Genomic DNA, 26,705 nt, shown 5'->3' on the forward strand with positions numbered 1-26,705 from the left:
TCCAGCCTCTCTCATCCTTCCAGAGTACTTCCTTCCCAGTTTCATTCTTCCTCCCCCAGTGCTGCTTTCCCGGGCTCACTCATCCTCCCCCAGTACTTCCTCCCCAGTTTCATTCATCCTCCCCCAGTGCTGCTTTCCCAGGCTCACTCATCCTCCCCCAGTACTTCCTCCCCAGTTTCATTCATCTTCCCCCAGTGCTGCTTTCCCGGGCTCACTCATCCTCCCCCAGTGCTGCTTTCCCAGGCTCACTCATCCTCCCCCAGTACTTCCTCCCCAGTTTCATTCATCCTCCCCCAGTGCTGCTTTCCCGGGCTCACTCATCCTCCCCCAGTGCTGCTTTCCCAGGCTCACTCATCCTCCCCAGTTTCATTCATCCTCCCCCAGTGCTGCTTTCCCAGGCTCACTCATCCTCCCCCAGTACTTCCTCCCCAGTTTCATTCATCCTCCCCCAGTGCTGCTTTCCCGGGCTCACTCATCCTCCCCCAGTGCTGCTTTCCCGGGCTCACTCATCCTTCCCCAGTACTTCCTTCCCAGTTTCATTCATCCTCCCCCAGTGCTGCTTTCCCGGGCTCACTCATCCTTCCCCAGTACTTCCTTCCCAGTTTCATTCATCCTCCCCCAGTGCTGCTTTCCCAGGCTCACTCATCCTCCCCCAGTACTTCCTCCCCAGTTTCATTCATCCTCCCCCAGTGCTGCTTTCCCGGGCTCACTCATCCTTCCCCAGTACTTCCTTCCCAGTTTCATTCATCCTCCCCCAGTGCTGCTTTCCCGGGCTCACTCATCCTCCCCCAGTACTTCCTCCCCAGTTTCATTCATCCTCCCCCAGTGCTGCTTTCCCAGGCTCACTCATCCTCCCCCAGTGCTGCTTTCCCGGGCTCACTCATCCTCCCCCAGTGCTGCTTTCCCAGGCTCACTCATCCTCCCCCAGTACTTCCTTCCCAGTTTCATTCATCCTCCCCCAGTGCTGCTTTCCCGGGCTCACTCATCCTCCCCCAGTACTTCCTCCCCAGTTTCATTCATCCTCCCCCAGTGCTGCTTTCCCAGGCTCACTCATCCTCCCCCAGTACTTCCTCCCCAGTTTCATTCATCCTCCCCCAGTGCTGCTTTCCCAGGCTCACTCATCCTCCCCCAGTACTTCCTTCCCAGTTTCATTCATCCTCCCCCAGTGCTGCTTTCCCAGGCTCACTCATCCTCCCCCAGTACTTCCTCCCCAGTTTCATTCATCCTCCCCCAGTGCTGCTTTCCCAGGCTCACTCATCCTCCCCCAGTACTTCCTTCCCAGTTTCATTCATCCTCCCCCAGTGCTGCTTTCCCAGGCTCACTCATCCTCCCCCAGTACTTCCTCCCCAGTTTCATTCATCCTCCCCCAGTGCTGCTTTCCCAGGCTCACTCATCCTCCCCCAGTACTTCCTTCCCAGTTTCATTCATCCTCCCCCGGTGCTGCTTTCCCAGGCTCACTCATCCTCCCCCAGTACTTCCTTCCCAGTTTCATTCATCCTCCCCCAGAGCTGCTTTCCCAGGCTCACTCATCCTCCCCCAGTACTTCCTTCCCAGTTTCATTCATCCTCCCCCAGTGCTGCTTTCCCGGGCTCACTCATCCTTCCCCAGTACTTCCTTCCCAGTTTCATTCATCCTTCCCCAGTGCTGCTTTCCCAGGCTCACTCATCCTCCCCCAGTACTTCCTCCCCAGTTTCATTCATCCTCCCCCAGTGCTGCTTTCCCGGGCTCACTCATCCTCCCCCAGTGCTGCTTTCCCGGGCTCACTCATCCTCCCCCAGTACTTCCTCCCCAGTTTCATTCATCCTCCCCCAGTGCTGCTTTCCCAGGCTCACTCATCCTCCCCCAGTACTTCCTCCCCAGTTTCATTCATCCTCCCCCAGTGCTGCTTTCCCAGGCTCACTCATCCTTCCCCAGTACTTCCTTCCCAGTTTCATTCATCCTCCCCCAGTGCTGCTTTCCCAGGCTCACTCATCCTCCCCCAGTACTTCCTCCCCAGTTTCATTCATCCTCCCCCAGTGCTGCTTTCCCAGGCTCACTCATCCTTCCCCAGTACTTCCTTCCCAGTTTCATTCATCCTCCCCCAGTGCTGCTTTCCCAGGCTCACTCATCCTCCCCCAGTACTTCCTTCCCAGTTTCATTCATCCTCCCCCAGTGCTGCTTTCCCAGGCTCAGTCATCCTCCCCCAGTACTTCCTTCCCAGTTTCATTCATCCTCCCCCAGTGCTGCTTTCCCAGGCTCACTCATCCTCCCCCAGTACTTCCTCCCCAGTTTCATTCATCCTCCCCCAGTGCTGCTTTCCCAGGCTCACTCATCCTCCCCCAGTACTTCCTCCCCAGTTTCATTCATCCTCCCCCAGTGCTGCTTTCCCAGGCTCACTCATCCTCCCCCAGTACTTCCTCCCCAGTTTCATTCATCCTTCCCCAGTGCTGCTTTCCCAGGCTCACTCATCCTCCCCCAGTACTTCCTTCCCAGTTTCATTCATCCTTCCCCAGTGCTGCTTTCCCCGGGCTCACTCATCCTTCCCCAGTACTTCCTTCCCAGTTTCATTCATCCTTCCCCAGTGCTGCTTTCCCGGGCTCACTCATCCTTCCCCAGTACTTCCTTCCCAGTTTCATTCATCCTCCCCCGGTGCTGCTTTCCCGGGCTCACTCATCCTTCCCCAGTACTTCCTTCCCAGTTTCATTCATCCTCCCCCGGTGCTGCTTTCCCGGGCTCACTCATCCTTCCCCAGTACTTCCTTCCCAGTTTCATTCATCCTCCCCCGGTGCTGCTTTCCCGGGCTCACTCATCCTCCCCCAGTACTTCCTTCCCAGTTTCATTCATCCTCCCCCGGTGCTGCTTTCCCGGGCTCACTCATCCTTCCCCAGTACTTCCTTCCCAGTTTCATTCATCCTCCCCCGGTGCTGCTTTCCCAGGCTCACTCATCCTCCCCCAGTACTTCCTTCCCAGTTTCATTCATCCTCCCCCGGTGCTGCTTTCCCGGGCTCACTCATCCTTCCCAGTACTTCCTTCCCAGTTTCATTCATCCTCCCCCGGTGCTGCTTTCCCAGGCTCACTCATCCTTCCCCAGTACTTCCTTCCCAGTTTCATTCATCCTTCCCCAGTGCTGCTTTCCCGGGCTCACTCATCCTTCCCCAGTACTTGGTCAGCCTCCCCCTCCCCAGTGCTCCCCTAGCCTAACTGACCCTCCCAGCCACATTCATCCTTCCCCAGTGCTCCTCTCCCAGCTTCACTCATCCTCCCCCAGTTCTTCCTCCTTTCCCCAGTTCCCTCTTAGCCTCACTTATCCTTCCAGTTTTTCCTTCCAGCCTCACTCATTCTCCACAAAGTTTCCCTTAGCCTCAGTCATCCTCCAGCAGTGCCCTGTCCCCAGGTTCTCCTCTTTCTCAAGAACCCACTCCTGACCTTACTCTCCCTCTCACTAGTCCTCCATTAAGCCTTACTCACCCTCCTTTAGTTCTCTGCTCTCAGTCTCACAAATCTTCCCCCAGTTCTTTCCTCTCGCTCATCCTTTCCCAGTTTTTTCTTCCAGGCTCACTCATCCTCCCTTTATGTCCCTTCCACGCTTCACTCATCCTCCTCTCATGCTCCTATCCCCAGCCCAACTCATCTTTCCTCAGCTCTTCCAGGCTTGCTCGTCCTTCCCTCAGTGTCCCCCCCCCCCCCTCCCAGCTAAAATCGTTTGAAAACTGTCTTCTCTCTGTATGTCTTTGGCAACACATATACAAGCTGTCTGGCCCAGAAAGCTTTCTGAATCTGAATGAATCAGCTCTATGACCATTTTCATGATGATTTATGCAGTTAACAAGTAAGGAGTGGTGCACTCCTTGCTCGTGTATACAGAGGAGCCCAATGTGCTTTGTCAGCAAAACCGCACTCTTCTGCTATTCCCCAGTTGCTGCTTGAGACAGCAGATGGATGGATATGGTGCAGATTAATGTGCTCTTTATGCCTTTGACAAAGAATACACACTAATGTAACACAGAGCAGTTACAGCCTGTGCAGCTGAGCCCTCCACCACTTTCCATCCAAATCCCAGAACAAAGCCTCCTTTTGTTTTGACTGGGCAGTTTCCTTTTCCTCCTTTTTACTTACAGCTCAATCATAACCAAAGTAGGGATGTGGCATCATGAGCCTTCACTCACAACCACCTCTCCCACATAACTAGGCTGGTCGTTGCAACGATGATTCTGGGTCAGGGACTAGGCATCAGAGGTCCTTCCAGGATCCTGTAATCAGGGGGCCCTGGATCCAGTCAGTAGGTGCCAATGATCAAGACTCTCTGTCTTTGAACATTATGCCTGCAGCATCCCCATCCCACCTAGGAGCGGATTAAACTGAGAACCTTCCTCAAAGCAGTGTGCAATACTTGCCACTTGCTACCAGGGCAAAGCCTCGTTAGTCTTCTACCAAACCACATCTGTACTCCCTTTGCATCAAGCCTAGCATTAATGGGGGGGAATGAAGTCAGATTCACCCACTACTCTGCTGCATCAGAAAGAATACTTAGCACACTCCATGCAGCATTTCAGAGAAAAATCGAAACCATGAAAGAAAAATCCCGCACCCACTTCCCCATGTATGTGAGAATGCTCCCAATCCATGCATCACCTGCTGAAAGACCTTAGTGCATCGTGAGCTACAACTCCAAGCCACCCCCCACCCCTGCAACAAATAACATCTTAAAGACAGTTCCACCACCGTACATCATGAGAGCCATTCCTGTGCATCACTTCAAAAGAAAAACGCCTTTGAGATACCTCCACCCCCCAGCTCATGCAACATCTGAAAGAAAAAAAAAAAAAAAAAGCTTCCCTCTTCAGAATGACAAATAGCTGTCATTGTACCTCTTTATTACAAACGAAATGCTGCACTAGGTCTTTTCGCTCCCCATACCCCACGTGGAATAACTGAAAAATATAAATCTCCGTCACAGCTTCAAATAGACGAAGTAAGTACGGGGGGGGGGATCCCTGCAATCCCTTAGGTTAGCAGCAGGATCCGATCACCCATCAGCGCCCCGGAAAGACGCTCGTAGTCTGACTCGGAGCGGGAGTTAATAGACCACACCCCACTGCCTTCTGATTGGCTCCCATGCCTCTCCGGTTGGAAGGGGGGTGGGTAAGTTCCTGGATCACGTGACACATCACGTGCAGAGGGAGAAGTAGGCAGGAAGTGGGTGGGGGAACGATCCCCTATCACGTGACTGAGGCGCGGCTCGGAACCGGCCCCCCCGAAGCAAGCGAGAAGGGCCCGGCGGTCAGGCAGGTAGGTGGGGGATGGAGGCCCCCCCCCCCTTCCTTCCGATACTGCTAGTGTGCAGGAGAGCAGGGGGCGGGAAGCCGGGGCTCAAAGCCCCCTGTGGCTATTTCACTTTCCATTACCTTAGCTACAAAGGTAGGGCCTTATTTACTAAGCACTTGTCCCATATTAGGAGAAAAGCCTTAGGAAATCAGGCTTTAGGTTGTGAGCCTTTGAAGTGTCTGAAAATTGGAATCTAAAAATAAATAAAATTCCCTATACGCAACATGAAAATAACCTTTCTGCTCCTTGTCCCCCTCCCCCCCCCCCCCTCATACTATTCCCCTTGATCCGATCCCTGCATCCATCTATCCAATGGCCTAAGGACCTGACCCCCTGTCCACACGCTTCCTGTGATCCCAGCTGTGGGCAAGGGTCTTTGGCACCCTCCTCCTTGTGGAAATGCTTAAGGTCACAGCAAAGGCAGACATTTCAAATAACCCCCTCTTCTTGCCTTCTGTCTGCAAGTGGCTGAAAAAAAAAAATACAAAAAGAAGGTCCCCCCTCCAGCCTGGTGCCTGGGGACTTTGACCCCTGCCTTGCTATGGCACTGGCTCCTAGCACCCGATCTCTTGCACCTGCATCTACTCCCACTGTCTTCAGCACTAGAAGTTTAGCACATGCACATCTACAGGCCGATGTAATACCCTGTGCTGCGGCCAGCGCATGACTTAAATCGCAACTGGGCATGCGACCGGAATCCCCGCTGCAATACGGGGATTAGCATATCCAAAATGCGTGTCACTAATAGTGCTCATCATATGCAAATTCCATGTAGATGAGGCTATTAGCTAATCTCCGCACTTCCAAACATTTCCCACATGGCCAATGCCCCTTTTGTAATGCGGCAAGTTTTATGCTCCTCCAATTAGTATGTTTGCAATACTAAGTAGAAGGAACCACAGAAAGCAGACTGAAGTGGGAAAGAAAAAGTCTTGAAAAAAAGAATTTCTGGGCACCCAATATAGACAGACCAGGCCGTGTATATTGTGCCTGTGGTGGGGGGAAAATGGATGCTCATATTGAACGTTCATGTTCCCAGCCCGCACTGACAGCCACCTCTCCTTGTAGCCAATGCCGAGGAGGTGCTAGGGACACACAATTTTCAATAGCGCCTCCTTTTTTTTTTAGTGCCAACCCCTCATTTAAATAATGCATTGCGCGCACAGGAGAGGTGGCTAGGGCACGTGTTAGGAGAGCGTTCAAGGCATCAGAGTCTTTTGGGTGAATGCGCACATCCACCCAGTGTCCCATGGATTTGGCCCTTGCATACATACACCCACATAGCGTCCCAGGGACCTGAGCTCTTGTGCATGTGTGTACAAACACACATACAGGTGGTGGGGCTGACCCTTGTGTGCATATCCCCAGTGGCCTCTTGTGTACTGAACAGCCAATGCCCATCAGGTGCCTATATGGCTTGGCCTTGAGGCTGGTGCAGTGGGTCATGTTCTGGTGGTTGGTGGGGATTGTCACCGTGCAGAGGTTTGGAAAGCAGTCAAAATACAGGGATAAGGCTGCAGCTGGGGGGGCTGTATCAAAAACCCAAATGCAGGAGCTGAATGGCCACATCAAATCAGGAAGCTGTGTGCAGTTTTCACACACGCTCAAAATTCACTCCCTGCACAATGGCATGTTACTCAGGATTTGCACTGAAATACCGGCTGTCCTTGGACTAGAACTGAAGCGCTAGAGCTGCGGTCACCATTTCTAGTTAGAGATGCAGCTTCCTTCAAAGCAGCTGCTCAGTGAAATGTTTTACTGTCCCTTAGCTGTATTACGTCACAGAGAGACCACATACGTAGAAATATAATTTATCATTTATTAGAAATCACAAGGTATTCACCTATCTAGACATTTTAAAATCTAAACTCACACATTCAACCACCATTCACACACCAACATAAAAATCTATATTGCACAGACGATATTCATCAATCCTAAATTACAATTAACAAGTATACATCATTTTTCCTACATTAAAGTTATTCATATCCAATTTATTCAAATGTTTCTTAGTGTTTTTCTTGTGTGTCCAACAAAGGATCTCCTTGTTTCGCCTTCCAATCAGGCTTCCTCAGGGACTTAATCTCATAAAGCCGGTTATTTATCTCTCAATGTTTATATCTTGAGACTTTTGTACTTATTCCACCACTAAAAAAACTAAAAACAAAAAAATTTTTTTATATTCCAAAAGTCAATCAGCATAAATCAATAACCGTTATATCAACCCAAAGCTTACCTCTCATAAGGTACAAATCTTCACACTTCTCATTCTACCATCGGTATAGCTCAAGGTTATTTCCAGATAAACATGCCTTCCCAAACCAGCTTTTGATCACTACAACAAACAACCGAAACATTATACAGAACCTCCACCACATAACTATATCCCGAATCAAATTTACCCCGTATCTCAATTTACTCACGCCTCTCAGTAGTGCAAAACATTACAACCGAACACCACCGCTGGTTCCAGTCTTTTAATAACTCATCTCAGACAATTAATCAACATTGATTCAATATGGAACCTTGCGTGTTGTGCCTCATTGTATCTATTAAAAACCCATAATAAGTAATTCCTTACAATTCATCCTTTAAATACAAACTTACCATTACTTTGTAGCACTCCTAACCACAATTATTTCACCTCCGCCATACTTACACGTGACCCGATGTAGCACTCTACGCCGGAAGTAGAGTACCGATGTTGAATACTCAAAACTTTATATACTTGCCTCCAAACAATCCATTTATCCACCCCTTCAATTGGTTCTCATTCAAAAAAATGCATGCCATTCAATGGCTTCATTGAGGCCCGATGGTATAATAGTTCGCCAATTAAAAATGAATCGTTGTTCCGTCCTTCTTAAAGCTCCAGACAAATCCCCACCATGCTTCAATATTACTCGTTTAATCACAAAAAAACGAATCTCATCTACAGAATGATTTTTTAACACCCAGTGTTCTACCAGGGGAGCATGTTCTCGGCGTGTCCTAATACGACTGCGATGTTCAATAATTCTTAAGCGTATCGAACGCGCCTTTTGACCCACATAGATCAACCCACATGGGCAAAGTATGGCGTATACTACACCGCTAGAACTGCAATCGAATCTCCCAGGGATCTTATAAGGGTGCTTTAAATGAGAATGTTCAAAAACTTTACACGCCATTACTGAAGAACAGACCGAACAGGCCTCACATCTGAATTGACCACAATTTTCATCAGGATCTAATGGACTGTTATAATCTCTCAATTGTTCACGTAACGACTGGCGCTTTTTCATCGCAAAAATAGGTGTCTCTCTGAATTGAGAATTAATAGTCAAAATGTGCCAATGTTTTAAAATGGCTTGTTTAATACTCCCAGATTTTGCAGAATAAGGGATGGTACAAATTGGTCGAGTTAATCTCTCCTTGGTATTATTTCATAATATCATCTATTAGAAACGGTTTATAGATGATTTATTTTTCATCTGGAGAGGTAACAGGGTTGATTTGGAGAGATTTTTGGATATGATGAACTCTAGTGATCCCAATTTGATTTTTAGTGACTCAAAACACAGGATCTACAGTATTTTTGGATATGAAAGTGTCGATTCATGAACACAGGTTGGTTACCAGTGTACATAGAAAACCCACGGATCGTAACACTTTATTACATCATGGGAGCTTTCATCCAAAAACGCTTAAAAATAACATTCCGACAGGACAGTTTTTACGTTACAGACGCTTGTGCAGCTCTACAGCAGAGTTTAAAGCACAGGCTTACCAATTATCGGAACGCTTTGTGTCCAGGGGGTATAGTAAATCTATAGTGAAAAAGGCCTACAAGCGGGCATTATATTCAAACAGGGAAAATCTTTTGATATCTAATACCAAGGAGAGATTAACTCGACCAATTTGTACCATCCCTTATTCTGCAAAATCTGGGAGTATTAAACAAGCCATTTTAAAACATTGGCACATTTTGACTATTAATTCTCAATTCAGAGAGACACCTATTTTAGCGATGAAAAAGCGCCAGTCGTTACGTGAACAATTGAGAGATTATAACAGTCCATTAGATCCTGATGAAAATTGTGGTCAATTCAGATGTGAGGCCTGTTCGGTCTGTTCTTCAGTAATGGCGTGTAAAGTTTTTGAACATTCTCATTTAAAGCACCCTTATAAGATCCCTGGGAGATTCGATTGCAGTTCTAGCGGTGTAGTATACGCCATACTTTGCCCATGTGGGTTGATCTATGTGGGTCAAAAGGCGCGTTTGATACGCTTAAGAATTATTGAACATCGCAGTCGTATTAGGACACGCTGAGAACATGCTCCCCTGGTAGAACACTGGGTGTTAAAAAATCATTGTGATTAAACGAGTAATATTGAAGCATGGTGGGGATTTGTCTGGAGCTTTAAGAAGGACGGAACAACGATTCATTTTTAATTGGCGAACTATTATACCATCGGGCCTCAATGAAGCCATTGAATGGCATGCATTTTTTTGAATGAGAACCAATTGAAGGGGTGGATAAATGGATTGTTTGGAGGCAAGTATATAAAGTTTTGAGTATTCAACATCGGTACTCTACTTCCGGCATAGAGTGCTACGTCGGGTCACGTGTAAGTATGGCGGAGGTGAAATAATTGTGGTTAGGAGTGCTACAAAGTAATGGTAAGTTTGTATTTAAAGGATGAATTGTAAGGAATTACTTACTATGGGTTTTTAATAGATACAATGAGGCACAACACGCAAGGTTCCATATTGAATCAATGTTGATGAATTGTCTGAAATGAGTTATTAAAAGACTGGAACCAGCGGTGGTGTTCGGTTGTAATGTTTTGCACTACTGAGAGGCGTGAGTAAATTGAGATACGGAGTAAATTTGATTCGGGATACAGTTATGTGGTGGAGGTTCTGTATAATGTTTCGGTTGTTTGTTGTAGTGATCAAAAGCTGGTTTGGGAAGGCATGTTTATCTGGAAATAACCTTGAGCTATACCGATGGTAGAATGAGAAGTGTGAAGATTTGTACCTTATGAGAGGTAAGCTTTGGGTTGATATAACGGTTATTGATTTATGCTGATTGACTTTTGGAATATAAAAAATTTTTTTTGTTTTTAGTTTTTTTAGTGGTGGAATAAGTACAAAAGTCTCAAGATATAAACATTGAGAGATAAATAACCGGCTTTATGAGATTAAGTCCCTGAGGAAGCCTGATTGGAAGGCGAAACAAGGAAATCCTTTGTTGGACACACAAGAAAAACACTAAGAAACATTTGACTAAATTGGATATGAATAACTTTAATGTAGGAAAAATGATGTATACTTGTTAATTGTAATTTAGGATTGATGAATATCGTCTGTGCAATATAGATTTTTATGTTGGTGTGTGAATGGTGGTTGAATGTGTGAGTTTAGATTTTAAAATGTCTAGATAGGTGAATACCTTGTGATTTCTAATAAATGATAAATTATATTTCTACGTATGTGGTCTCTCTGTGACGTAATACAGTTATGCGATACCAGAGAGTTGTGTAAAAAGAATTTCCCTCTGTTTAATTACCTTACTGTCCTTAGGGCATCTGTCTTTCCACCCCCCACTCCACTCTCCTACCTTAGGGATAGATTAGGTTGGTATATACCAGACAGGTAGCTCAGATTGAGCCAGGGTTGTCGCTTCAACAAATGAGGTATGAGAAATCCAGCTGACAGCCAGGATGCTTTCAGTAGTGGTACCTGTGCTGTGGCATGGGTTACCTTTGGATCATGTTCTCAGGAAAAGGATGAAAACTTGGAACTTTCCTGTTAATCTGTATCTGCTATGGAAGGCGGTGGTTGTTGAAAGGTGGCATGGATACTTATTTTGGCTGGTTTTCTTGTAATAGTTAGGCTGATGGCCCATGCCTAATAATAGATTTTAGCATCTGTTTGCTCACTGTGGTGGTAGTGGCAGATGGACTTGCTTTCCATTTTAATTGTTTGATTCTGTACACTGCCTTGGATGATCTTTTTGATCAAGGAGTTCCTAAATATTGTATAAATAAATTAATTAATGGGGAGCCAGATTCTGTTCTCAGAGCTGGAAGGGTTGAACTAAGGAAATTCTGGGGACCATGCACAGTTGTGCCCTGAGGAGCGACAGATGGGAATGCTTTAAAGGATTTTGAGTATTCCCTGATGAGAGCCAGAGAAGCATGAGGGGGAAACCAGGGCAGACTGGCAAAGCTGTTAGTGTATCCAAGCATGGCAGGATTTTCAGGTTTCATGACACAGGCTTAGAGGATGGGGTATCAGTCAGTGTTCGTGGCCTGAAACTTCTCTGTTATACGTAACTCCTGCTCTCCCTTTTCCACACAGGCCAGGTCCGTGTCCCATCCCGCCATGGAAAATGTCACCCTTAACACTGGTAACCAGATGCCACTGGTGGGCTTTGGCACCTTCCGGATTCAAGGCTACGAGGTCATTTACCAGTGTCTGGATGCCGCCCTGCAGCACGGCTACCGCTCATTTGACACGGCCACCGTCTACAACAACGAGGCAGACATGGGAAGGGCCCTGAAGGTCCTTTTGCCAAAGCATGGTCTCACCCGGCAGGACATTTTCATCACTAGCAAGCTGGCACCGAAGGACCACGGCCAGGACGCAGAGGCTGCAGGCCTGCGTAGCCTGGCGGCCCTGGATTGCGACTACCTTGACCTGTACCTTATTCATTGGCCGGGGAAGCAGGGCTGGAAGCGAGAGGACCTGCGGAACCGGGAGAGCAGGCGGCAGAGCTGGGAGAGCCTAGAAAAGCTGAAGCAGGCTGGCAGCTTCCGGGCAATTGGGGTTTCCAACTACACCGTGGACCACCTGAAGGAGCTGCTGGCTGGATGCCAGGTGCATCCTGCGGTGCTACAGGTGGAATATCACCCACTACTGGTGCAGCTGGATCTGTTGCACTTCTGCCAGGAGGCAGGCATTCACCTGCAGGCGTATTCGTCCTTGGGGGTGGGGACCCTGGTTCAACGGGATGAAATAAAACGGGTGGCAGAGAGGTGCCGGCGCACCCCTGCCCAGGTCCTCTTGCGCTGGGCTGTGCAGCAGGGCATCGGTGTGATCCCCAAGTCCACCAGCCCAGCCCATATTGCGGAGAACTTCCAGCTCTCTGACTTTGCACTGTCTGCGCCGGACGTGGAGGAGCTGAGCAAGCTGCACTCTGACACCCACTACTGCTGGGACCCCACAACGGTGGCATAGGAACCAAGGCTGACCCTCATCTAGGCCTAGCAGCCTGCAGACTGAGGTGTTTTGGGGTACTCAGAGGGAAGTATTCTTAAGGAACTAAGAGCCCTCGCTACCACAGTGCTCCTGTCTCCTCTGAATGCACAAGAGCAGACTCTGTGCCACCAGTAATGAACACGAGGACTGCCAGCCTGGGTCAGGCCAAAGATTGAGCAGCAGCATGGGGGTGCTCTGATGACAGATTAAGAAATGGGACGTATGTCAAGTTGCCCATCCTGCCTCGTACCTTTCCAGTTTCTCACAGTTAGGGATTGGGGGCGATGTTCCTGACTTATGTTAAAAAGCCTGAAATTGAGTTTCCATAAAATGTCTCCAAGCCCTTTCTGAGCCCCCTCCCTATGGGAGGCCCCTCAGTTCTCCTCACTTACATTCTGCTCCTGGTTTGTGATTTCCTCTGAGCCTGTGCTGCCCTTTTTGCTTGTGCATGTAGGCCCACGCTTTCAGCATCCTAAGACTTTCCTGTTCTCCTCCACTGGGGTTATCGATCCATGGCCTCTAAACAGGAGCTGCTCAATCTTTGGAGTGTGCTCTGAAGGCTGTGAAAACTGGATTCTCGGTTAATAAAAGTCTCCCTACTCAGAAACCCCACTGCACTCTTCTTTAAAGTATAAGTATAAGTATAAGAATTACAGCCATCATGTGACTGGGGCGAGGGCTTCTGGCAAGGCCAACCTCGAAACATAGCACCAGGAAAAGACCTTATGGCCTAGCTAGGCTGCCCATCTTTAAATCCCTGACGCTGCTTCAGAGGTTTCCTGTGCTTGACCCACAGCACGCTTCAGCAGACATCAGCTCGCAGTTTCACTGTTTGGCAACCCATATAATTATAGAGTAGGTCAGACAGTAATCCACCATATAAAAACCTTTTATTAAATTCCCAGGAAGCATTGCCTCCAGCCCTCACTCCCGACGTAGAAAGCAGTGACCCCCCCACTGCCTGAGTAATGGCACAGGTCGTAGCTGCCTTTGCAGGGAGCCCTACGGCCCTCACCGGGGCAGTCTGATTCACCACTCACTCAGAACGGCCCTGCTCGGCCTCCACTGCAAGAAAGATGCTTTGTGCTGGGTAATAAATATGATGGGCTGCAGTTTGACGTCATCGTTAAAGGGTAATCTCGGTTATACAGCAGCCACTGAAGAGATTCCTATGAATCTTATGGGATAATTATGAATGGGTGGCACCCACCAAGAAGTGTCATACAGGGTGGGCCCTGAAAGGGAGACTGGATTTTTTTTTTTTTTAATCAAATCCAAGGGACCCTGTCTGTATCTTTGGTGTGATTTTCTGCTGTGGCATAAAGAGTGGCGCTCACCCAGAAGTGAGAAGTCTCTAGTGTCCACTGCTCCAGGTGGCTCCTGGGTCCGGTCACTCCTGCAAGGCACTAATCACACCGTGCACGTCGCTGACCGCCTCTCATGCACAAGTTGCTGAGACTGCATCTGTCCCTCTTCATCTCCCAATACAGACTCTGGCCGGTCTGCATCGGGTGGACGTGCCAGGCTCTTCCATCCAAGGCCTTTACCATTCCCACCCCCTAGGTGGCACAGGCCGCGGGGGCTCAGCTCAGAATTTCTTGGAGGAGGCAGGGGGTGGCGCTTTGCACTTGTGCTGACTCCAGAAGCTCCGCAGAATGTCCTTCCAGCCGTTGCCCTTTGCCAGCTGTCCTGTAGTGCCTGCACTCTTTGGCCGAGGGAGACCCTGGTGGGCAGGAAAGGCACAGAAAACACTTTACTTCAGTTGCACATCCCATCATACTGCAGAGAGCGAGAATCCCCTAAAGCCCCCCCCCGCCAATTATACACACTATGAGGTAGATCTTCAACACATACGCCGGCGCGACCAAAAGTGCACCGGATTTTATAAGATACACGCGGAGCCGCGCGCATCTTATAAAATCTGGGGTCGGCGCGCGCAAGGCTGCGCAAAATCGGCAGCCTGCGCGCGCCGAGCCGCGCAGGCTGCCTCCGTTCCCTCCGAGGCCGCTCTGAAATCGGAGCGGCCTCGGAGGGAACTTTCCTTCTCCCTTCCCTTCCCTAACCCCCCCCCCCGGCCCTACCTAAATCCCCCCCTACCTTTGTTGGGCAAGTTACGCCTGCTTGAAGCAGGCGTAACTTGTGCGCGCCGCCCCGGCATCCCCCGGCACAGGCCGCAGGGTCGGGGGACTCTGGACCGCCCTCCCGGCCCGCTGGACCCACCCTGGACCGCCCCCGGGCACACCCCCTCCCGCCCCTTTTACGAAGCCCCGGGACTTGCGCGGGTCCCGGGGCTTTGCGCGCGCCGGGGTTTTAAAATCTACCCCATATTGTATTCCTAAACTACTGCATGCAGACTCCTCAGGGTCCTACATGGTTTTTTTTTTTAAGGAGGTATAATTTTCCGGCTCTGGCCATTCTTGTAACAATCATTTCCTCCAGGTTTTTCCCCCCAACCCCTCCATTATACATGTTGTTAATCTTAGACAAAAGGGCAAAGAGACCACGTTCAGCTCATGACTCCGACCTTACCCAGGCAGCCGAGAAGCACCAGCACCAAGTGCTGCGTGTAGACACTCAGTGCCTTTCACCCACACCCGCAGTGTTGCTAAGGCCTGGACTTAGAAGTCCCACTGTCCTTCAGCTACCACAGTGTATGCCAAGTGTTCTCTAGCCACATGGGGTCACAGGGACAAAGGGACAATCTAATAAGCAAAAAAATCGAGCAGCTGCACGCCTGTCCCCACAGCTCTGATCTGCCTACTGCACCCTCATCCAGGGGCCAAAGCAATACTGTGCACAGCGGCTAGTGCACCATCTAACATGCAACTGCATAACCCCGACGCAACACGGGATGAGCGTGTCCAAGACCCAGCTAAATCACGTCGTACCTCATAGCGCTCGTCCCCTGAAAATTCCCGGTAGAGGAGGCTGTTAGCTAAGCCCCGCGCTGCAAGGCATTTCCCGCACGGCCGGTGCACCTGTTGCTTTGCGGCAACTTTTATACTAGCCCGGGGCTGGCTTAAAGATAGGCCACACCCGAGGGCGCATTGAAAAAGGAAAGAAAAACCCTTTCTGGGATTCCTCTTATTAGTATCACAGCAATACTAAGTAGGAGGAACCAAGAAAGCAGATTTAGGGGGGAAAAAAAAAAAGTTCTGGAGGCCCAATCCACACACAATATCCACAGACAAGGCCATGTCTCTTGTGAATGTATGTGCCAGTAGCAGGAGAAAATGGAGGCTCGAGATTGGCTGTATTCCCAGCCACCGCTCCTGGCGCTAGGGCTGCACAGTTTTCGCCAGCGCCTCCTTTTTTTTTTAGCGCCATGCCTAATTTCAATATTGCATCGTGCCCCCGGGAAAGGTGGCGGGGCCCGCGTTAAGACAAACGGGCGCTCGGTTTTCGGTGCACAAATACTGCATTGGCCCCCACGGTGTGGCCGACCGATCAGGGCATGGGGCAAGCAGGCGTGTGACCCTGAGCACGACGTGAGGCTTGTTACTGAAGCAGGAGACCTTTCCTGGCAACGAGTCGTGCGCTTATGGCAGAGCATTTTAAAGTCCTTTAAAAGACTGTTGGGTTTTGCTTTTCTGATCTTCTGAAAAATAAAAGTGCTGCTGGGCAGATGATTCAGCAGCAGGTGCCTGTAGGAGAGCTGGGGGTCTGTTTTCTGATTTGGCTTCTGTTCCTCGGACTGGCCAGGGGCTGAGGGCGTCCCACCCAAAGCTCAATCCTGCCAGCTTGTGCTAAGAAACAGCGAAGCATGCTAAGATCAGGAAAGCAACATTCGGTGTCCAAAAACCCCCCACATTAGTTGGGGGCTGGGTCGCACATCAAGAATGTGACATAATATGAGCAGCATATCCCCATCGTCTAATCCTATGCCACCAAAATTATACACCAAGAGATTAACTGCAAAATAACAATAGTTGGCTTCCAGATGTCCGAGGGCAAAAGCTCCCTTTATTATTAGCAAAAGATGCCTGCATGTGTGGAAACCTGACAGACAGGACTCTGCAGCTGGAGCAGATCCTGGGTACAGTGCACGGTCCACTGGGACAAGTGCCACCTTATGGCCAAACAGACTGATGCACCACTAATCTTTGAAATGATTTGAAAGATGATTAATGTTGCAAGTTTTATTACACACTAATGGTGTTACTTTAGGGTTCTCTGACTGATGTACTATTTAAGTACCCACATACCATTTTTATTTCATTTAAAGCCTAGATACAATATAATATCTCTCTCTCTCTCTATATCTATCTATCTATATATTTGGATTTATTAGAGGTCACAGTGGCAGGACCCCTCAGCTCAAACTGAGCTACAGTGGAGGGAATTCCATTTCAGGACACCATAACCATATCCTCTGTTTTACACCTGCCATGATAGACAAGACCGGTCACCTACTAAAGGAGACAACATATAATTAAATCTGTTGTGTGTCTGTGTCAAATTTTTTACTGGCATTATTCTTACTTAATTAAATGTAATATTTAACTCTGATCAATCTAAACAAAAAGGTCTATGCAATCTAATATATTTTCCATAGATAAGCAGCTGAATTAGCCATGCTGTCTGGGTACGTCCTCCGTGCCACTAGGTGGCGGAGCTCTCAAAGCTGATAACTTATCTTTGACAGTGAGGCGGGCCTGCTTACATGATCGCGCGCCGCCTCAAGTCTCCTCAGTCTGCTTTTTTTCCGCGCGACTGAGTGCGCGGAGCTCTCTTTCTCCTCACATTTTTCTGAATTTAAAATAAATAATATAAATGAAACAGAAAAGAAGAAGAAACAGAAGAAAAAAAGAAGACAAAACAGAACAGATGCTTCAGACACAGAAGCACTAGCTGCCCCCAGGAGAAGTGAATAAACCTTCTTTGGGCATCCCCCAGGGGCCATCCTATCAAGCCCCCCTTGGTGGACTTCCCCTTTAGTCTGGGCCGGTGCCGTGTGGGGCTCAGGGGGTGGTGCTACGTCTGGATTCAATGGACCTACCGACACATGGATGCGGCGACGCGCCGAATAGTCTGCACACATTGGGCGGCGCCAAGGCACCGGTTCACTCACTGATGCGGCCCCAGGGGCTCAGAGGCACTAATGCGTCCACCGACGCAGATCTCCCAGGTGCCTGGGTATCGGTGCATGAGCCGGCATGCCATGGAATAGACGCATGCGCCGGGCCATGGGTGCACGTGCTGAGTCATCAATGCGTTTGCCGGCACGTTGATAAATGCGCCGATGCACCGTGGAATTGACGCATACACCGTGACATGTGCATGTGCCGGTGTGCACCGGCACATCGATGTGTCTGCTGGCGCACTGGGGCATCAATGCATGCGCCGTTGCTTGAAAGCCTGTGCCCCGAGACCGGCGCAGGTGCCCAGACATACTGTCGCATACACATGGCCTTCAAATAAAAAAGCCAAAGCAGGCACGCCGAGGCACAGACGCGTACAAGGTGGCACCGGGGCTCCAAAGTAGGCGCGGGCTCCACGAAGCACCGAAATGGGCGTAGGAGCACCCAAAACCCAACGCATGCTTGGATCGCCAAGACACAGACGCCTCTGCCAACGACCTGAGACATGAGCGCATTCTCAGGCTTGCCAGGGCACCCGCAGCGGCACAGACAGGTCTGCTAACAATAGGACGCGTCCACGGGCGCGCTGGCATGCCACAGCCTACCCAGATAATCGACGCATCACAGTACAACTGCCCACCTTCAACCAGTCGGCCCCATGTTCCGAAGCCAGCGCACATGTGCTGTTGCGCGACCAAGTGGCTCCCTGATATGATTGAAGCATCATAAACGAGGGCTATGGACCGCCCACACATAATGGGTCTGGGATTAAGCGCACACGGATCCTTCTTCAAGTGGTTGATTTTAAAAAAAAAAAAAAAAAAAAAAGGCGAGAAAAGGTCCTTCCTCTTCTTCGGACACTGGCGGTGTTCAAGACTGAGGACTCTTCTATGAGGACATGTATGTCCTGTGGGACACATCCTAAGCTGGAATACTACACGGCACCTTTCAGCTGGCGTCATTGTATCCAATGGGCGCTACAGCTCAACCACGATCTACATTCAGCAGACAGGATCTCTCAAGATCCAGGGCTCTTGCAGCTTGTAATGTTGTTGTACAGCGTCGACTTCACTTGCCACCCGACGGGACTTGATCACCCTGCGGTTGCCTTTGGTCAACCTTCTCTGGCCGCCAGGCTCCCCTCCGCAGTCTTCCCATATAGGAATCTTCTCCAAGCACTCCTGGCCGATTGGCTAGTTTTTTCCACGGGATGATTTTTCTCACACCCTGCTCCGCTGCGGTGTGACTGATCTTTCCCTTGGTGGATCAGTCTCATTACCTTCCAGAAAACAGAAGAAGGACACAGCCTCGACGTAGGATCTCGTACAGTCCATGTCCCGCACAACAAATGTTTGGAATACTAGAGTATTCCCGACCCCTGGGTGCTGCTAACTATAAGAACGAAACCGGAAGTGTCCTCCTTCTGACAGCGTCAGGCTTCCTATCAAGTAGACCTTAAAAACAAAAAAAATGGATGTGGTCAAGTACGTACAAAATCTGACCTTCATCCAGTGCCCTGCGCACGAGAAATGCATGTCCTGGCCCTTTCGATGAAAGGGCACTCCAATACATAGTACTGCATATGACAATTGAGAACCGCACATTTGTGGGGTGCAATCTTCCATGCAGGTCTCCAGTCTCTGAAGCCTCTGTCCCAAGGCACTTGATATTGCATACTACATGTCGAGATATTTTCAGAGAAATCTACCGCCAACACCATGACCGCTAGTTGCTGTCCTTCGATATGAACCAGCAAAGCTGTACTATTAACGGGTGAACCATTTATTTTTCTGACATTATTATGGGTGACAAGCTGGCTGAATGAATCGAGATTCTGAGTAAAGTAACACCTAGCGATAAAACGATGAACCCAGGTTTCAATTCCTACCCCGAAATTACCAAAGGCAAATTGCCTCTCCCTATTGAATATTACATACGGGAACACCCTTCTCACCTATAGAAACGAAAGATAAAGTTAGGTCTCTGTCCATAGAGGATTCAACAAAATCATATTGCCGGATGATTTTGGTTTTTACTGACCCACTGGTGTCGACTTCAACCTTCCATTCGCAGGGGACGCGGTAGAGTTCTGGAGCCTCTGCCACCCTCCATGAACCATCAGGTTTTCTAGAAACCCCTATTCCCATTTTAGTGGGAAGTTGGCTCACCCAATTCTATCCCAGAACACAGGTCAATCGATCTTTCCTCTCGATGTAATATGGAGGTACATTCTCAACTTCTTTCTTGCCACACTACAAGCTTCTGCTACAGGAGACCAATCATCTCCTCCCACAGTGGTGTGCCCCCAACCTCCACTGCAACTACTCTTCATGACGTGGAGTACAGTCGCCTACGTCAAACCCGAACCTTTGTTCTCTCATAGATACCAATGAGGAATAGTTCCTCGGCACCACAAGTTTTTGGTCACCAAGAATATATATATTTTCCTGCCTGGGCAACTACCGGCGGATGGCTGCTGGCCCACCCACACTGGAATCAATCTGCCCATGCACTTTTTCTACTTCTTGCCTGACCCACTCTACTCGCGGACGCAGACTCCCATCTGCGACACACTCACAGGCCTTGCAGTTCATCGTGACCCACTTTTCGACCATTCAGACAAGAAGCCTTCTTCTTCGGCCCGAATGCAGGCCCTGGCAAAACGTCTTGATCGCATTACAAGCGACCACCACGAATATCAGTCCGAGACCTCACTGTTCTCTGTTACAAGACATCCTCAATCTGTCTCATCCCGCATGCGCGTCTGCCTGTACCATTCACACTGGACCTAATAGAGTCAGCTCTTTATCTTCCCTCTGCTGTTGGCTCCCTTCCTCCCAGAAGCTACAGCGACTCGAAGTCATAGCAAAACACATCGGTATTACCCATGGGCTTGCCCCATCCTAAATGATACGCCACTCCCATGGGCAACAATCCCCTATTTTCACCTACTTACGGATTCACAAGCGGAACTTACAGCAGGCACGACACATCACATGTCCGGAAATTCGAGTCCCGATGCACTCTTCAGACATTCGGGCAAACCCTTCGTGGACTCCTCCTTGTGCTTCACTACACAAGATCTGACAAGTTCTGGATTCCCTGCAAAGCTCCAGTGGGAATCCTTGAACGACTGGGAAGTAGATCCATCTTCCTACGTTCCTATTTTCTACCCGAGGTTGATAACTTCTAGACATGCCACTTTGCTTCCATACCCTCGACTGGGTACTTTCAGATGCCATAAAATAAATAAATAAATAAATAAAATGGGAAAATGCATTGCGCGTTCTTTCCATCTCGACCTCTTCGTCTCCAAACAGCACAATATACTCGAACCCCTTTGCTGACGCTACCCAACCGCCCATCCTCTCTCACAGGTCAGAGTCGTCGTAGACTGAGAGAACGTCACTCATTACCAGCCTTCCCAGAACTATTCAGACCTACATCGCACGAACCTACTTTTAATGCTCTAACGTCAAACCAAACACCAATCCCTCTAAAAAACATACAATACCTTCTCGCCCAAGCGGTAGTTGATGCAGTGCTTCACCCATTGAAAGGGCATGACTCAGATCTTAGATCCGAGATTCTCCCGAAGCTTGGAGTCCTTCTGCTTTCGTGGCAGAACACACTCTCCTTCCCCATTTACTGCCAAAAAAGAAAAAACACACGGCACCTTCCGTGCTTTTGCTATCAGCGCAGATCCACCAGACTGTCTCCAGTCTTCCTCCGCCTCCTTTACCGAAGCCCTCTGACCAGCTTCAGCTCGGGCATACATCAGGTCATGGCCCCCTGCCATTTCCCCTCCAACTTGTCTCTGCTTTTGTTCCTGCTCACCTCCAAATTTAAGTCGGAGATCTTGCATTTTTCCAGTTGTGACCCGAAAGCCTGTAATTCCATAGACATAAATGATTCCATAGCACATTCATGTTCCTACCATGGGAAACCCTGCGCACTTCTTACCCCATGTTCCCTTGCCGGAAGACTGCCTTTTTCAATCGCCTCCACCTCCTCCAGGCACATCGGCGATCTGCAACCCATCTTGGGCTAACCACCCTGTCTGATTTCATCATGACAAAGTGGCGCTCTGTGCGCATCCCGCCTTCCACGCACAGATGCTTGTCCGCTTCTACATCAATGAATTCATAGCCTCCTGAGTTTTTACCCCAAACCTCAAGCCTACCATGACGAATTTACCCTCCATACACTAATTTGTGAACAAACATTTGTTTTTCACAACGTCACAATCCTTCCGACTACTGAGCCCCACAGCTCTGCATCTCCTTTAGCCTGAACACCCGAGACTGCCTATCTTCAATGATGCTCTTTTCGCGTGGCTCTTGACTTGCTTCTTCACTTCTGACAACAGAATTCAGAAACCCTATTTACAGCCTAGTTCGTACACCACTTCCACACTGTACTTGCTTCACTGGGCCATACTCATGAATAACCTACTCTAGTGCTTACAACACAACCCCAGGATCCTTGCTCTTCTGTTAGTCTTCCGCTACTGCTGCGAGCAGACTGCGAATGACATACACGGAGCAAACAGTTCTCGAGCAGCACATATCTGAACCACTATGACAATACCCTCATAAGAACATAAGAAAATGCCATACTGCGATGGAGAAGATTTGATAAAATCTATACATTCTACCAGTTATGCCCCTGCTCTAGTTCAACAATTAGCTTTTAATATGCATCTGTTCACCCAATTGTGTCCTTTTAAATATGCCTTGCATAACTAATTATTTTACCTCTAAGTACCACTATAAATCTCAGGGCCAGATCACACAACTCTGGCTCAGGGTATGAATTAAAATCCTCTATTATTGTATTTATTAAATTCATACATTCCTCCCTCCCTAGCAGAGACAAATTCAATCTCCCTGTGCGCAGTGACCTGGGTTACGCATTCCAGCTGAATGCCATTAACACTGGTTGGTGATCTTTTATCTATGTGAGAATATCACTGCGAATGATGTTATGCCTCAGCTTATCTGAGCATTAAAAACCCCAATATGGCTGAAGGTGCTATGTCCAAACATGGGAAGTCTTTAGTAGTTGGGTATTGCAGCCTCCAGCTATCAATCAAATCTACATATTTATTAATATAGTCAATGACTCCTTGTCCGGTTCAATCTGTCCATTTGCAGGTCCAAACTGGTTTTTCCAGTCACATCCAATCACAAAGGTACAGAGAAGGGCAACCAAAATGATAAAGGGAATGGAACAGCTCCCCTATGAGGAAAGGCTGAAGAGGTTAGGACTTTTCAGCTCAGAGAAGCGACGACTGAGGGGGGATATGATAGAGGTGTTTAAAATCATGAAGGGTCTAGAACGGGTAGATGTGAATCGGTTATTTACTCTTTCGGATAGTAGAAAGACTAGAGGGCACTCCATGAAGTTAGCATGGGGCACATTTAAAACTAATCGGAGAAAGTTCTTTTTTACTCAACGCACAATTAAACTCTGGAATTTGTTGCCAGAGGATGTGGTTAGTGCAGTTAGTGTAGCTGGGTTTAAAAAGGTTTGTATAAGTTCTTGGAGGAGAAGTCCATTACCTGCTATTAATTAAGTTGACTTATAAAATTGCCACTGCTATTACTAGCAACAGTAACATGGAATAGACTTAGTTTTTGGGTACTTGCCAAGTTCTTATGGCCTGGATTGGCCACTGTTGGAAACAGGATGTTGGGCTTGATGGACCCTTGGTCTGACCCAGTATGGCATTTTCTTATGTTCTTACTAATTGCTCACCTGCAAACTCCTCTGGTTGCTTCACTTATCCAGCAAAGAAGGCAGATTGAGTGTTTCATCCATACTCATTAACCAGTACAAACTCTTGTGTTTATATACTGCAGTATGATCTAGTAAATGAGATAGTGTATCAGATACAATCTTATAATGATCCTGTATGGCCTCCATGCATCACCTCTGTTGTCCCTGTGACTTATTCCTGACACTTGTTTCTAATTCCAAAATATTGTGTCCACTGTCCACTAATTTCCCCCCCACATCAACATTAATCCCTTTTTCCTTAACCAAGTTTCAAACACCCCTCACCAAACCTTCTACCAAAGACAACCTCTTCCTTCTTCCCTCCCAGCCCTGTTCAACCTGTAGAAAAAAAAATGGCGAGAACATACCCTACCGTCCCCGTCCCCCCTACCCGGATGACCCACCTTGCTACATACCCACCTCCTTATCAGTCAAGCACCTCTCCATCAGCACTCTCCCTCCCGATCCCCTGCCAAATTTCCAAGTGACCATGCAACACCTTTCCTCTGGCACTCAATACTTTCTCATTGTCACTAACACCATCCCTCCCAGCCCATTCCCAAATCTCATCCAACCCAGCCTTCCCCCTTCTATAAAAAGGGCTCTATTTATTTATTTAACATTTCTTTTATACCGATATCCGTTCGCACATCGTATCGGTTCACAGTGAACAAAAAACCATTGGGCAGTGCCCGTACATATAACAGATAACATAATATAATATGATGAACTAGGCAACATATAAATAATTTATGGGAGGAGCCCTTACATATAACAGGCATCAATGGGTAGATGCTATGGAATATAACTATATACATGATAGTGCAAAGTACAAAATCAGCAGACATAAAGGCGTTCATACCAAGATATCAGTATAACAGTATATAACAGAGGTGATCTGGGAAACTAAAGACCGGTGAGCCCGACTTCAGTGCTGGGAAAAATGGTGGAAACTATTATAAAGAATAAAAATCACAGAACATATAGATAGACATGATTTAATGTGACAGCCAGCATGGATTTAACCAAGGGAAGTCTTGCCTCACAAATCTGCTACACTATTTTGAAGGGGTGAATAAACACATGGACAAAGGTGAACCGGTAGATGTGGTATATTTGGATTTTCAGAAGGCAGTTGAGAAAGTCCCTCATGAGAGGCTTCTAAGAAAACTAAAATGTCATGGGATAGGAGGTGATGTCCTTTTGTGGATTACAAACTGGTTAAAAGACAGGAAACAGACAGTAGGATTAAATGGTCAATTTTCTCAGTGGAAAAGGGTAAACAGGGATCTGTACTTGGACTTGTGCTTTTTAATATATTTATGAATGATCTGGAAAGGAATACGACAAGTGAGCTGATTGAATTTGCAGATTTAACAGTAGTTAAATCACAAGCGGAATGTGATACATTGCAGGAGGATCTTGCGAGACTGGAAAATGGGTGTCCAAATGGCAGATGAAATTTAATGTGCACAAGTGCAAGGTGAAGCATATAGGGAAAAATAACCCATGCTATAGTTACATGATGTTAGGTTCCATTTTAGGAGCTACCACCAGGAAAACGTTTTGGGCATCATAATTAATATTACATTGAAATTGTCGGCTCAGTGTGCTGCAGCAGTCAAAAAAGCAAACAGAATGTTGGGAATTATTAGGAAGGGAATGGTTAAAACGTAAAATGTCATAATGCCTCTGTATCGCTCCATGGTGAGACTGCACCTTGAATACTGTGTACAATTCTGGTCGCCGCATCTCAAAAAAGATATAGTTGCGATGGAGAAGGTACAGAGAAGGGCAACCAAAATGATAAGGGGATGGAACAGCTCCCCTATGAGGAAAGGCTGAAGAAGTTAGGGCTGTTCAGGCTTGGAGAAGAGACGGCTGAGGGGGGATATGATAGAGGTCGTTAAAATCATGAGAGGTCTAGAACGAGTAGATGTGAATTGGTTACTTACTCTTTTGGATAATACAATAACTAGGGGGCACTCCATGAAGTTAGCACGGGGCACATTTAAAATAAATTGGAGAAAATTCTTTTTTACTCAATGCACAATTAAACTCTGGAATTTGTTGCCAGAGGATGTGGTTAGTGCAGTTAGTGTAGTTGGGTTTAAAATGGTTTGGATACGTTCCTGGAGGAGAAGTCCATAAACTGGTATTAATCAATAGGGAATAGCCATTGCTTGTTGCTAGCATGAGATTTACTTAATGTTTGGGTACTTGTGACTTGGATTAGCGACTGTTGGAGACAGGATACTGGGCTTGATAGACCCTTGTCAGACCCAGTATAGCATGTCTTATGTTCTCTCCCCAAAATCCTGAATGGTTTCTGCTTATGTGTACTGCAAACAACTGGAAAAAAAACCAAACCCACTGCATGCAGGAGAAGCAATAGAGAGAGAGATAAGTATGAGAAGAGAGACAAGAAAAGAATTATGAAATGAGCGACAAGGGAAAAATGGGAAAGAAAGACCAGGACCAACTGATTAGAAAAATACAAAAGACCAGACAACAAAAGTTAAAAAAAAAAAAAATATATATATATTTTGAGATTTTAGCAATTTGAATGTCATCTTTGGGACTGTGCATTTCTTATATTTTGCTCTTTTTTCATTATTCCACTGTTCAGAGTCTAGTTTCTCAGGCTATTTCGATTTGTTTGCGTGTTTCTGTTTCTAATTTGTAGTCTCTTATTTTTAGATTAGGTAAGGGGTGGTCTCTGTTTTTGTTGCGGGCGCGTCCACCACGCTGCTGACGAACCGAGGGCTTAGAGGACCCATTGATGCACAGCCCATCTCCTGTACCACTAGGTGAGCTCGCAAATCTTCACTGGGCAGATTGAGAGGCTCCCCTCCCAGAGCCCACAACTATCGGAGGCCTTCCTTGGGCAAAAGGACAGAGACCTACTGAAGGGACAGGATCTCCAAGAAGAAGCTCCCCTATAAGGACAAAATCACATATAGTCAGCCACAAGAGCGTCCACTTGCCTGAAAAAGGCCGAGAAGCCGGCTTCTTATTCTCCAGCAAAACAAGGGATCTGGGCTTCCCCCCCACCCATCTATTTGCCATCTTTTCTAACTCGCTGCCAAACAAAAGGAAACCCTTGAAGGGGGCAGCTTGGTGAGATTGGACTTAGATACAGTGTCAACCAACCAATTACGCAGCCACAGCTGCTATTATGGATGCAACTCCTCTGGAGACTGTGCGAACCAGGTCACATCCTGCAGCCAAGACGACAATCCTCGGTTCTATTACCAAAAGGGAACTGCCAGAGTCTTCTTAAAGAT

General features: G+C 47.8%; 2 protein-coding genes across 5 annotated transcripts in view; one reads left to right on the forward strand and one right to left on the reverse strand.

Moving 5' to 3' along the window:
- Positions 1-5,146: 5,146 nt before the first annotated feature.
- On the forward strand, positions 5,147-13,163 carry LOC115098279 (glyoxal reductase-like). Its single transcript, XM_029614786.1, has 2 exons — positions 5,147-5,268; positions 11,657-13,163. The coding sequence occupies exon 2, from the start codon at positions 11,681-11,683 to the stop codon at positions 12,533-12,535; it is 855 nt and encodes a 284-aa protein (XP_029470646.1). The 5' UTR covers positions 5,147-5,268; positions 11,657-11,680; the 3' UTR covers positions 12,536-13,163.
- A 264-nt stretch (positions 13,164-13,427) lies between these two features.
- Positions 13,428-26,705, reverse strand: part of BAD (BCL2 associated agonist of cell death) — a 30,438-nt gene continuing 17,160 nt past the window's right edge. For all 4 annotated transcript variants that reach the window (XM_029614790.1, XM_029614789.1, XM_029614788.1 and 1 more), the window contains exon 4: positions 13,428-14,279. In XM_029614790.1, coding sequence (XP_029470650.1) covers positions 14,145-14,279 — 135 coding nt within the window. In that variant the 3' untranslated portion in view covers positions 13,428-14,144. The remainder of the gene's footprint in view (positions 14,280-26,705) is intronic.

Source organism: Rhinatrema bivittatum, chromosome 8 (genome assembly GCF_901001135.1).
Source record: "Rhinatrema bivittatum chromosome 8, aRhiBiv1.1, whole genome shotgun sequence".
In the NCBI taxonomy this organism is placed as follows: Eukaryota; Metazoa; Chordata; class Amphibia; order Gymnophiona; family Rhinatrematidae; genus Rhinatrema; species Rhinatrema bivittatum.